The following is a 13,641-nucleotide window of genomic DNA, read 5'->3' as shown; positions in this document are numbered from 1 at the left end:
TAAATACCGTGTCTGATCTTTTGCAGCTGTGCGGCAGTTTCTGCTGTTTTCATCCCAGATGGCAGTGCGGGGGATCCCTTTCAATCTCTCCACCCAGGAAGATGTGATCATACCTGTAACAGGGAGCCCTTCGTACTTTGTTGGAATTGACTTCTGTGCTCAGGATGACACCATTTTTTTTTCAGACACAAGTAAAGATGTGATCTATAAACAGAAAACTGATGGTTCAGGTGAGAAACATACTTGGGAACTGTAGAGTAATTGTGGTAAGAAGAGTAGAAAATTTGTCTTTCTAAAGAGAAGTGTGAGAAGTCACATTGTGAGATATACAGACAAATCTCAGTGCCGTCCCAGTAACCTGGAAAATGTTTCTCCAAAATGTTTGTACAACTCATTTTAGGCTTTTCGAAGTCTTCTGTTCTTTGACAAAGTTGCTGGATGTGTTTGGGAATTAACTATTTGTAGCACTTCTCACAACTAATTTTTACCCTCACCAGCCTGTTTATGCAGACAAGTATGCCTTTCAGTAGTATGAAACTCAGTTTCTATTTTCATTTCTCTATCTGGAGAGCAGGATGTTTGTTATGACATTGTAATATAGAAAAAGAACATTATGTTTGTGAGACTTCTGGAAATCCTATTTGTGCTAGTGTTTCTCTCCTATTTATAATGATCATCAAATATATATTAAATCAGCATATAGTCTTCTGAGCTTGCTTGCTGCCTTGGGTCAGGGTAATGGTAGACTGCAACTGACCTTTGATTTACTATGCAAAGAGTAGGTAAAGTCTGGCTGTTGAGCAAGATGTCCTTACTGCATTGACCTTACTGACCTCTGACCTTCATTCATAAAGCTCCTCTCAGTGTAAACTTAGTGACAGATTTTTCTCTCATCTTTGGCTAGTCCATATTTCCCCTCTTTTGTGCTCCTGAACATACACCTTCTTTGTCTGGAACAAAGGGCACCCCTTCCTCCCCTTTTTTATTGTTCTTTATACTAAGTAGCACAGAGGCGGCATTTTTACGAAAGGGAGCCACAAGTTTTGTCAATAGAATACTGCATTCATGTTATTTCCTCTGTTTCTAAACATTTACAATCATCACGTGTGTTAAAAATTCTAGGAAGAGAGATCTTAACTGCTAATAGAGTGGAAAGTGTTGAAGATTTGGCCTTTGACTGGATCTCTAAGAATCTGTACTGGACAGACCCTCGATACAGGAGCATTAGTGTTATGAGGCTGGCAGATAAATCTAGGAGAGCTATTGTTCAGAATTTAAATAATCCTCGATCAATAGTGGTTCATCCTGTTGTTGGGTAAGTTTAGCTTTGATTCTCATTTTAACCTATATGTACAAATTTATGTTTTAAGCAGAATAGGTGAGATTAGATTTATATCTGATTCTGGATTTCTGTTCTTTTCAAAATACCATCTCTTTTCAGTTGTCTTGTCTTTTTTTTTGTTTGTTTTATTCCAGCCTAGGATTCAGCACCCAGAGGAAGGGGCAAGGTGAGGCAGATTCCACATGACAGAAGCACTCAAAAGCACCATTTTTTTTCCTTATCCTTTTGTTCATTGATAAACAGGCAAAAGAACTTTGTTTCTTTGTATCACTCAGATTAGAAAGCTATTTCTCATAGTTGAAAGATAAACTTTTCTAAATTATTTTTAATATATTTTCAATTCCCATGTACTGCTAATATTGGTACCGTAATTTTATCTGTCTGAATTTCTTTATTTGAAATATATTAGATACTACTGGCTGTATTTGATACAAATGATAAAAATTAAGCTCTGCCTTTCTTTGATGGAAATGCTTACCTTCAAAGTCTGTACTCTGTATTATTTGCCAATGCCAAAACAGTGTTTCTTTCACAGCATTGTTTGGCTTCCTAATGCCATACTACTGAATTTCTTAATTCCTGGATGTTGGTTTTTCACGAGTAACCAAATGCACTATTTTGGAAGTAAGCTCATAAAAACAGTGTTGAACTTAAATCCATGGGTATCCCAACGTTTTTTGTGTGCTGCTTTGTGAAGTTATTTAACACTAGCTTCAACTCCTTGGCTATAGGCGTAAATCAAATGGATCAGGAGAAAATTGTGTAATATTCATGCATACTTTTAAGTTTTATCTCTAAGATGTGTTTTTCTTGATTCTTTTTCCCTATCAGTACTTAAATGAGGACCTTAACAATTTTAACCAACTTATGAATAATTAATATCTAAAGGGACAAACCACTTCCAAAGATTCTGAAAGTTGTATAATTAGGATAAATATTAATTGTTGGTACCACTGACAATTGAGGAGAGGGTCAACATACAAGTGTACTTTTTTTAGGTATATGAAAGATGTGGTACAAAGCAGAATGTTAATGCTGTTCAAATGTTTTCTCTTGTTTAATCATATTACATAATTTGTTTTATGTGTCTTTTGACATGTGTCCTTTCAGGTATATATTCTGGACAGATTGGTTCCGTCCTGCAAAAATCATGAGGGCCTGGAGTGATGGATCCCATGCCTTGCCAATTGTGAATACAACGCTAGGCTGGCCTAACGGCCTGGCCATTGACTGGAGGTAAGGGCAACACTGAAGGCAGAGGAGCTTTTTGAGCAAACGTGTTTCTTCCTTTAAACTGTTAGGGATTAAAAATAAAGGAATTGTGTCAGGTTGCATGCACTGGCACTTTGTACTGAAGGCCTGAACTTTCCATTGTTTGAAAAGCCTTAAAATGTAAGGTTTTTTCAGAATTCCTCCTCATACACCCCAATAGCTTCTTGTCAGGTTTAAGATTATTATTTGAGAAAATATTAGAGCTTCCCAATTGACATAATCCCATTTGAAAAAATATGACATTTTCATTATTTTTAGCTCTCTAAGGCTGTACTGGGTGGATGCTTTTTTTGATAAAATTGAGCACAGCACCTTCGATGGGCTGGACAGACGGACTCTTGAACATATTACTCAGATGACTCACCCATTTGGCCTTACTATTTTTGGAGGTAAGTCTAGCATTGAAAAATATTATCTATTATTATCATAGATTTTTTTTTCATATAGTGATCTGTGAGTATGTGAGATAAAATAACATAGCCTTTGTAATACTGCTTTTCCTAAAGAGACATTGTTGAAGTTTCTATTAAAAATATGTATTTAGTACTTGCTTCTTTTTAGAACTGGTTTTATGTATATCTGTGTAGAAATAATTTGAGGCAGGTCAGTCAACTCATTTAGAGCAACAAGTCAGATATGCTGTGCTAATTATAGCTTCCAAGGTGGACTACTTATGCTAGACAGACAAAGTAAATCACAACTCTAGAGATGGTAAAAAACTTCAGGATTTTAATAATTGTATGTAGAGTTTATCACTGGATGTCAGTATATGACTCCTTTGGTTTTGTATAAAAATATTTTCAAAAATACTCTAAAATTTTCTGGAAAGTAGTTGTAATGAATACTTTTTAAATTGTCTTGGAATTTGAAATGTCAGTTGAGTTTGTTGTATTTCAATTTCAGTGAAATCTGAGAAGGTTTGATTTTTCTAAGTTCTGTCTGCCTATGACTGAAAGGCTGGCTTTGACTGCATTAGAGTGATAAAAGTCCTTTTTTCTTTTTCATGAAACAGTTATGAAAAATGGTTAAATTTATATAAAAAGTCTTCCAGGATTTTTCTCATTATGTTTGATGTTTTATGTTATATTGCTCTATAATATGTTGAACGTTTTTCAAAACAGGTTATGCCTATTTCAGTGATTGGAGACTTGGTGGAATAGTTCGAGTGAGGAAGTCTGATGGAGGTGAAATGACTATTATTAGGAGGGGCATTAGTAACATTATGCATGTTAAAGCCTACGACGCTCATTCCCAAATAGGTGAGCTCTTTTGCTGTACAGATGAAAGACGTGAAATAGGGAATAAGAAACAGAATATCAGGACAGCAGATTTCCACTTTCAATTCTAGAAATGGCTTTACTGAATCGTAAGGGACATACAGGGGAGGCAGCACAGGCATTTGCAATCACACATTGGATATTTCACTGTTTTGTGACTGTATTCAGTTTTCCTCCACCACCTCTGTTACTTTACTTAATAACCTTGTAAAACGAAATTATGATTCTGTTGTGTTTTGTGTAATTGTATCACCAATTACAACTTTGCATTTTTTTTTTTTCTGGTAGAAGTTTCAGTTAAACTAATCTATTTATTTTGAGGAATTGGGTAAATGTTTATTAATCAAATTACTATTCTTCAGGCGATTACTATGCATAAATATCTAATTTTTTCTTATTTTCACTACTGAAATCAATGCAATTTCATGATCTAAACCAAGGATTTGGTATTGTAGTTAATTTAGTAAAGCACCCAATGCCTTTGTCAAACATACATACCATGTACTAAGGCTCACTGACTATTTGGTATCCAAAGACTGGGTCAGGTCTCCCAGCCTTGGTCAGACAGATCTTCTCATTTGTGGTAGTCTACTTGTTTCCAGACAGTTGCTGAAAGTTGTCAGAAAATTGGATGAAAATGAATAGTGTGTTCTTATCTTCCATAAACATTTGTGTCAGTGAAGAGTGTACAGAATGGGACACTTCTTATTTGTTACTACTACTGTTGTTACTACTGTCCATGAACCTGACCCTGTTTTGTAGTGTATGCAAAACCAGGATTTGCTACAGCATCTTTTCTTGCAGTGACTATGCACTTTTAATAGTTCCCAAGCTGTTACCATTAGTGTGTACATTGATCTTCTCTATCACTTTTTAAGGCTCTAACTACTGTAATAGAGGAACAAATCCCAATGGAGACTGCAGCCATTTCTGCTTCCCAGTACCAAATTTTCAGAGAGTTTGTGGTTGTCCCTATGGCATGAAGCTGGCTTCAAATCAGCTGACATGTGTTGAAGATCCATCCAATGAGCCACCCACTTTGCAGTGTGGCTCCTACTCATTTTCCTGTGGTAATGGAAGATGTGTGCCACAATACTATCAGTGTGATGGTGTTGATGACTGCCACGATAACAGCGATGAACAAAACTGTGGTTCTTCAAGTAAGTAATCCCTGTAATTTGCAGTTAGTGTTCATTATTTGCAGTTCAGGAACTTTGAGACAGTATGACTTTGTTGGAATAAACCCCAATTTTTTAGCGTTGCGTCTGTGAATAAATCCTGAAATCTACCTGGGAGATTAGTTAATTTGCAAATTATTTGAAATAATTAGTTACTTTGGAAATTATACCACAGTATTACAGCATTCAATACTAGCTACCTAAACAATGCATGAAAATATTCAGATCTCACTAGTTCTCAAAATTCAATTTACAGTGTAACAAAAGTTTATCTTCTAAATAAAAAAAGTTGTCTTTAGTCTTAGTTTTTTGTAAATTTTGAAAGATATTGGAATATCACATGCTTGCCTTATTGTGATGCCTGGGGAGAAACAAACTGTCTTCAGAAGGTGAAGAGACATAAAAAATAACACTGTAAGGAATATAACAAAACCATATGCATTGCCTAACCTTCCTCTAAGATTAAAGTGACACCTTTCATTTCACTTAACATCTGAATAGAAATTTTCTGTTTTTCTTTATATTTGGGCACTGCTGAACTATTTGTTACATCTCAGATTTTTATAATGAAGGGAATTAAATGCATGTTGGTTCATTTCCTGATTTTACTGTAAAGTGTCTCACACAAAATATTTATTGATCAAGTAAATTGAGAGAACAATGGGATAATTAGAGTTGATAAGATACTGAAGATATTTATGAATCTTTTATGACATAGCTGGTATTTCTTTCTTCAGAGTGTTAATTCTTCTAAATCACAAACAAGAAAGTGGGACACATTAATAAAATGTGCTCCTTAATGCAAAGGATTAGCTAGTATGACTAAGGTATAAACTCTTTCTTATTAGTGGGCTATTTAGAATAACTAGAATGTATTTTGGGGAAAAGGAAAGTATAAAGCCAATGGCTCCTTGAAGAATTTACTTTTCTTGTTCTTTAAATTGTTTTGAAGGGCTTAATATTTTAATTTTCTTATTGCTTCTTGCAGTTTATAAAAGGTTTGTAAGTATTCTGTCCAGTTCTGCATCATGTTGCATAACAGACATTTTAATTCTAAGCACTGTGCATTTTAGAATTTGATGCATGTTTTAGACATTCTGTAAGTATACTGAATGTCCTGATTGCTCTGTCAGGAATGGCAAGTTTTGGAGATCTTTATAAAAGTGTCTTTCTTGTTTTGTTTTGTTTTGTTTTTTTTAAGACAATACTTGTGCTTCATCAGCTTTTACCTGTTCCAGTGGACAGTGTATTCCAGGTCGCTGGCATTGTGATAAACATAATGACTGTTTTGATGGCAGTGATGAATTGCATTGTCCTACACAAGGACCCTCTTCATGCCCTGGAACGCAGTTCACCTGTGATAATAAAAGATGTATTCCAAGAATCTGGCTTTGTGATACTGATAATGACTGTGGTGATGGCTCAGATGAAAAAAACTGCAGTGAGTATCGTGGCTGTCTCTTGTTTTTGTAAACAACTGTGTATATTGACATAGATATGTCTGTTGGTGTAAGGATGATAAATGAAATTGGGAAGAAAGAACTAATATTTAAATTAGACTAATATTTTGTAGTCCAGAGGATGTGGAAAACTTGTCTAATTTGAACTACCAGAGCCAAGTAGAATGCAGAAATGTAATTCAGAAAAATAGAAAGGTGCAAATGTGATAGTCACAATCACGGTGCCACATAATGTCATCCACTGTAATTTGCAGAAAAAGCAGCTAAAGCTTAGATGTTCTGAACGCTTACTTCATGAGTGATCTCAGTAATGACTAATGGTGTAGTCAGCTAATCTAGGCTGGAAGTTTTTACCAGCAGTAAGATATTAGGTTTTTCATATACTTCCTTTAGCATTATTTACCACTAAGTGGAATGTTCTGTTTATTTTCTATGAGTCTGAGCCTACATACGAATGGACCCGTTATTAATATATAAGTGCTTGTAATTTATGTGATTGCTAATTGCTGCATTATATGCTGCAAGTTAGTGATAAAGTTTTTCTACTGTTTCAGTATTGTGCTGATCTCAAAAGAGAAATAAAACACATCTGCATGTATTGTCATTATTAACAGCTTTTGCAGGTACTTGTGAACCCAGGCAATTTCAGTGTCCAGACCATCGCTGTATTGACCCGTTCTATGTCTGCGATGGAGACAAAGATTGTATAGATGGTGCTGATGAGCATGACTGCAGTAAGTGTAACTTTATTTGTTGAATGCCTCTTTATTGTTTCCTCACTCTTGCCCCCTGAGGAGTCTGATGGTGACCTCATATTACCAGCTCCAACATAGCAGAATGCATAATAAGCCTATCCATAAATTAACCCTGTTTGTGATGCTTGTTTTAGCACGTTAGTAAACCCTTTGATCTCTAGGCTGGTTGTGAATGGTTGAAATCTGTTTCCTCTGTTTTCTGTAAATACCAAAGTCACGGCATTTTCTGTGTCTCAGGGAAATTATGGTCTTCAGTGGAACTGATACCATATCAGACTTGGGCACCTGTAGGTAAACTTGGTACAGTCTAGCTCTGTAAAATAAATAAATAAATAACATCAATATTCTTTAATTTTGCAGTATATAACTGCAGTGCCACAGAGTTTAAATGTCTAAGTGGAGACCAATGTATCAGCACTTACTACCGGTGTGATGGTGTTTTTGACTGTAATGATCACTCAGATGAGACTGATTGCCGTAAGTATATATTGATGCTGAAAGAAAGACTTCAGTTACTGGGTGATGCTTCTGGAAATTTCCTTTATCTGCTATATTGAATACTATCCTTAAAACTTCAATATTTTTTTTAGGGAAACCTGTCTATGAATCATTTTCCTGAGCAGAAATTTCAAACACAGTATGTTCCTGCTCAAGAGTATCATAAAATCATACAGTTGCTTGGGTTGGAAGGGACCTTAAAGATCATCTAGTTCCAACTCCCCTTCTGTGGGCAGGGACACCTTCCACTAGACCAAGTTGCTCAAAACCCCATCCAACATGGCCTTGAACACTTCCACGGATGGGGCATCCACAGCTTCTCTGGGCAACCTCTTACAGTGCCTCACCACCATCACAGTATTTATTCCCAGTATCTAATATAAACACACTCTCTGTCAGAACACATATGTGCTTGTTCAAAATATAACAATAGTTAAATTGCCTTGTTTGCCACATTATAAAGTAGGAGTTAAATTGCTCAGATATTGAATTGTCATGTAAATTGATTAACTGTGACTCTGTGGCCTGATCTAAAAGCAACACAGTTCTTAATTGTTATTGTAGGTAGTTATATAAGAAATTAACTGAACATAGTGATTTTGCTTCTTTGTCAAAAATGGAAACAGCTTCTGAACTGTTGAATGTCCCTGTTTTAGCTACAAGACCACCAGGGATGTGCCACCAGCATGAATTCCAATGTCAATCAGATGGCAGTTGCATTCCTGATAACTGGGAATGTGATGGTCATCTTGATTGTGCAGATGGCTCAGATGAACACCATAGATGTCCTGCCAGAACATGTCCTCCATCTCTTTTCCGCTGTGATAATGGCAACTGTGTCTATCGGGCATGGATCTGTGATGGTGATAATGACTGCAGGGATATGAGCGATGAGAGAGATTGTCCTACTCAACCTTTTCGATGTCCCAGCTGGCAGTGGCAATGTCCAGGTCACAGTATCTGTGTGAATCTGAGCAAAGTGTGTGATAATTCTGCTGATTGTCCCAATGGAGCTGATGAATCCCCACTGTGCAGTAAGTTACTGTTCAGGCATCTACTATAGTCTGCTATGTGTTATGGCTTCAGAAAGAAATGGAATATTCAGCATGCTTTATTTAGTGTTGCAGTGTTTCTATCAGAAATGTAAACACGCTGTAATTAGAGCTCACATTACTCAGTGGAACTTGCTTGCAGTGAAAGGAGACCACAATGATTGATGAATTCATTAGCTATGTCCAGTCATGTGCTCTGAATTCCAGGGTGACTTCTACTGACTTTAAGTATAGGATTTTATACAACTACATTGGAATGAGCTTTGTGTTCCTGAACACATTCACTAAAGCATAGTATGCTTTAAATGCAGATGAAATGTGATTCAGTCCTTAAAATTCTCTTTTAAATTTCTAACTTCAAGAATCATGAAAAAAATCTAGAAGCTCATGTGTAGCCAGAATTTGTATTTATGTTGATTATGAGTTGATTAAAACATAATCTTTTTCTTTCTTTCCTTTTTTCTTCTTTCTCTTTAATCAATGCACATTCTCAGATGAACCCCAGCCAGGTATGATTATAAACGATTTTAAATTATTATTAATTTATACAATTTTAGGTTTGGAGTGGCACAGTAAATTTTTGTGTATTTCTAGCTATTTTTGTAAAATTTGTTGAAATGGTTGGACAGCATTCATTTGATGGGATTTGGTAGTACATGTTTTGTTGCTACCTGCTTTTATGTGCATTGTGTGTGTTATATTTTGCGTGAAGGTGGCAGTCCAGTCTCACACTGCATAACTGATGGTTCTGCAGTCATGTTTTAGCAGCAGTCTTAGGCCAGTAATGCAATTGTAAAGAACTAAATTTAGCATAAGAAGCTTTTGTTGACTCTTTACTTATTTCGTTTCTCAACCCAATTTTAGATCAGGAGAGCTGCTCTGACAACAATGCTGGCTGCACTCATGAATGTATTCAAGGACCCTTTGGAGCTCAGTGTACCTGTCCTATTGGATACCAGCTTGCAAATGACTCCAAGACCTGTGAAGATATTGATGAATGTGACCCTCCAGGCTTTTGTAGTCAGCACTGTTACAATGAGAGAGGGTCTTTTAGGTGTTACTGTGATGAAGGATACATTCTAGAAACCAATGGGAGGACATGTAAAGCAGCAGGTGAGGAACATTGAGGTCAATCTAAAAAATGACAACAGGGTCTGGAAACTGTCCAGCTTTGCCATTTTAATGTTGTTTTCTTTTAAAAGAGCTATTGTAAACAGCCACTTAGAGTTGTTCTTGGCAGATGACCTTGAGTATTAAAGCTGTCAGCTGAGGATTAAATGGAAACTATTATTTCCTTGAAATAATATATTTAAATTAACAGCGTAATTTTTAATCCTGGAATCATCAAAAATAATATTCTGGAGAAAATCAATGTCAGACACCTGTAAGCCAGAGGTTAAAGTTTGCTCTCTGTAAAGTTTGATGCTCACGAAATGTTTAAATCCCAGCATTTCACAAGCCTTACCTGGTGCCTGCGCTGCACTTCGCTCATTTCGAAAGACCAAACATCTCTGATACAGCCTTGCTGCCGGTTGTTCTCTGTCTCTTACGTAGCATAGTGGCAGTATGTAGGAGTTATATACCCAGTGGAATTTGTCACCACAGGTTTCCTGATTTAGGGGTATACTCAGGTCATGGAAGACACTTGAATTTTACCTGCATGTAAGTTTGGCCCTTACTAATAGGGAATTCCTCATAGTTTGCTGTCTTTATGGTTGCTGCTCTTCAGTGGTTTTTCAGCATTTTATCAGTGTAAGCAGCTGCACAGCAGTCTGTGGCTTTCCTGTAATGTTTCTTGTTCCCATGCAGTCTAAAGGAGGGGGAAAAAAGAGCAGGCAGGTTACAAAGGAGGAAGAGCCAGGCTGCATAGATTAACTTGTGGTACAAAAAACTTTAGGGGTTGAATCAGGAGTGGGACATAAGAGAGGTTTATGGAGAAATGAGTGTTGGATGTCAGCAGCAAACTGGTTAGACAATGGGGAAGAAGACCTGAGGTCCAGATGAGCCTAGAAAAGAAGTCTGTAGAAAGAGTGATGGAGAAAGGATGGAGAAAAGCCAAGGTAGATTAAAAAGTCAGGGTGGGCAGACTAGGTATGATAATATATCTTGGCCTGTGAATTGATTTGAATTTTTCCTTTCAATATGTATATATTGATGCTATAAAGTCATGTAAAATTATTCGGTGTTTCTTTTTCTCACAGAATTACTGTCGAATAGCTTATTGTTTTATTTTAATTTCTATTCCTTTGACAGAGTCTGGGAATCTTCTTTTGCTGGTGGCAAGTCGTAACCAAATCGTTGTGGATAACATCACTTCTCAGTCACACAGCATTTATTCTCTGGTTCGGGATGGGACCAATATTGTGGCTATTGATTTTGATTCAATCACAGATCGTATCTTTTGGTCTGATACAACACAGGATAAAATTTGGAGTGCTTATCAAAATGGGACTGACAGAAAAATAGTAAGTTTTGCTGAGTTTTTCTTTTCTTTTGTGTAGAGAAAATTAAGACAATGTTTCTTCATTTAACAAAGGGGAAGAGGAAAATCCAAACATAGTAAGAGGAGAGGTAACATAGACAAATTGAAACAACTTTGTAGATGCTAAGCCAACATTTTGTACAGCTTTTTGAAAAAGAAAACTGAATGCTTTCAAGAAGCCCTTTTTAACATCAAACTATGAGCTGATTTTTCTATTAGTAAATGATAACTTCTTCAACAGACCTTAGGAAGTTAGTAGGAGTGTTTGGATTTATGCTTTGCCAGCACTTTGAGTATGTACATCGTGACTCATTCTGCATATTAGACCTGGAAAATGTTGGAGATTTGGTTCCCCATTTTTCATATCTATAGAACCGTGAAGGGTAAAAATTTATCAACTTCCCCCCTCCTCCTTTTTTTGTTATTAAACAGGTGTTTGACAGTGGTGTCACCGTGACTGAAAGTATAGCGGTGGATTGGATAGGTCGTAACCTTTACTGGACAGACTTTGTTCTGGAAACAATTGAAGTCTCTAAACTGGATGGCAGCCACAGGACTGTGCTGCTCAGTGAAAATATAACAAACCCAAGGGGACTAGTGTTAGATCCCAGAACTGAGTAAGATTTTTTTTTTTAATGTTTTGTTTTAAAAAGATTATTATTTTATGATGCAACTATTAAAATTTGAGATCTACCCAAATTGTATTGTAATTTTAAATTACAAGCAGAAGAGAAAACTTAAAGCAATTTTTAGAAATAGTGTGTTCGCAGAGTTGATTTTATATTTAAAGTTATGCGGTAATTATTGGTGATATGTTGCTCTGTTTCACTGTGACAAGATGGCTTTTTTCCTGTAAAAGATTTTCCTAATTTTCTTCCTAGTTAAGAAATGTTAATTCAAAATTATGATGTATCATTTCACTTAGTGGTATACCACAAACTTATATGTGATTTAATGTCATATGCCTCCCTTCATAGCCCGAAGTCTAAAATAATTATCTATGTTGTATTAATGTTATCACAGAAGTACCTTCCCATTTCAGACATCAGGTGGCATAGAGTTAATGAAATGTGATGATTTGAACTGTCCATGTGCAAACTTTTACTTTTTTTTGCAGCCTTCAAACTTTGCCTTAAACTCTGTTTACTGCCAGCCACGTGGGGCTCTTCATTTTTAGTGCTGTTAACATTGTCACTAACATTATAAAAGTACAAACCTGTATCAAATTATTATATAGCAACCAGAGAATCAGATTATAATCAACAGTGAAAAACAGTGACACCGGTAGCTTCTATATGCTGCTATTACTGACAAATGGAAACAGCAGTAGAAGTGTTAAAAGAATTTTCACAACAGGAATTACGGTAGTATCTCAAGTAAGCATATTGGTGAAATAAATAATTTCAGATCATTGTGTAGGACTGTTCTTAAAAAGGTTATTTCTATTTTTGATCTAGTGAGTCTTCATGTAACATTTCTCAATAGGCAGCTAGATTTTTTCACAGATTGGTAACCACACGTTACTTTTTTCAGTGCTCATGTAATGTTCTGGACTGACTGGGGCCAAAACCCTCGGATTGAAAAATCCAGCATGGATGGCAAAATGCGCACAGTGATTATTAATAATAAAATCTACTGGCCCAATGGACTTTCCATTGATTACCCAAATAGACTTCTCTATTTTGCTGATGCTTATCTTGATTATATTGATTTTTGTGATTACAATGGAAACAACAGACGACAGGTGGTTGCAAGCGATCTGGTAAGACATTAAAGAGAAACTACTGTTTAGATCATCCTTATCTGTTCTATCTGCACACATGAAGTCTGAAGGTGACATCTGGCACTGCTTCAGGTGGTGCATTTGCTGTAGGCAAATGTACAAAAAGCCTGAAAGAACTTTTCCCAGTCACTTTTTGTGAGTGATTATTGGTACTGTTCTTGACAGCACTGAAGGATTTTGTGCTACCAGGACTTGCTGTGTGCAGCATCTTCATGAAGGCCATCCCTCTTACAGGCTATCTCTCAATGAAGTGCTGCTGGCAGCTTGTAGCCCCATCTCTGTACCAACACAGTGGTTCACATGTTCAGTTGATACACAGAAACTTGTATAAATAACCACATGGATGTTTTTAAGAATTGACCCTTGGGGCTTTTACTGTTGACTGAGAGACAATTTGTATGAAATGGAAGCCAAGGCAATCTTTCTGCCCCTAGTTAGCTGAAATTTAGATAAGCCACCTTCTTTGACCCTCTGGTAAATTTTAGGGGAGCGTATCAGGGATGCAAGTTCTTGAAATGTCTGTAACTCTCACTAGACATTTC

At 36.3% G+C, this 13,641-nt stretch overlaps 1 protein-coding gene across 1 annotated transcript in view; it reads left to right on the top strand.

Moving 5' to 3' along the window:
• LRP2 (LDL receptor related protein 2) overlaps positions 1-13,641 on the top strand; it is a 119,773-nt gene that overhangs the window by 46,162 nt on the left and 59,970 nt on the right. The window contains exons 17-30 of the mRNA XM_039387984.1: positions 27-230; positions 1,123-1,315; positions 2,453-2,578; positions 2,873-3,003; positions 3,736-3,873; positions 4,770-5,051; positions 6,271-6,510; positions 7,144-7,263; positions 7,645-7,761; positions 8,439-8,816; positions 9,699-9,947; positions 11,088-11,299; positions 11,749-11,933; positions 12,850-13,078. Coding sequence (XP_039243918.1) covers positions 27-230; positions 1,123-1,315; positions 2,453-2,578; positions 2,873-3,003; positions 3,736-3,873; positions 4,770-5,051; positions 6,271-6,510; positions 7,144-7,263; positions 7,645-7,761; positions 8,439-8,816; positions 9,699-9,947; positions 11,088-11,299; positions 11,749-11,933; positions 12,850-13,078 — 2,804 coding nt within the window. The remainder of the gene's footprint in view (positions 1-26; positions 231-1,122; positions 1,316-2,452; positions 2,579-2,872; positions 3,004-3,735; positions 3,874-4,769; positions 5,052-6,270; positions 6,511-7,143; positions 7,264-7,644; positions 7,762-8,438; positions 8,817-9,698; positions 9,948-11,087; positions 11,300-11,748; positions 11,934-12,849; positions 13,079-13,641) is intronic.

This window comes from Pipra filicauda, unplaced genomic scaffold (genome assembly GCF_003945595.2).
Source record: "Pipra filicauda isolate LSUMZ 115617 unplaced genomic scaffold, ASM394559v2 scaffold5_size6683894_pilon, whole genome shotgun sequence".
NCBI classification, from domain to species: domain Eukaryota; kingdom Metazoa; phylum Chordata; class Aves; order Passeriformes; family Pipridae; genus Pipra; species Pipra filicauda.
This window is presented reverse-complemented; position numbering and strand designations above follow the sequence as displayed.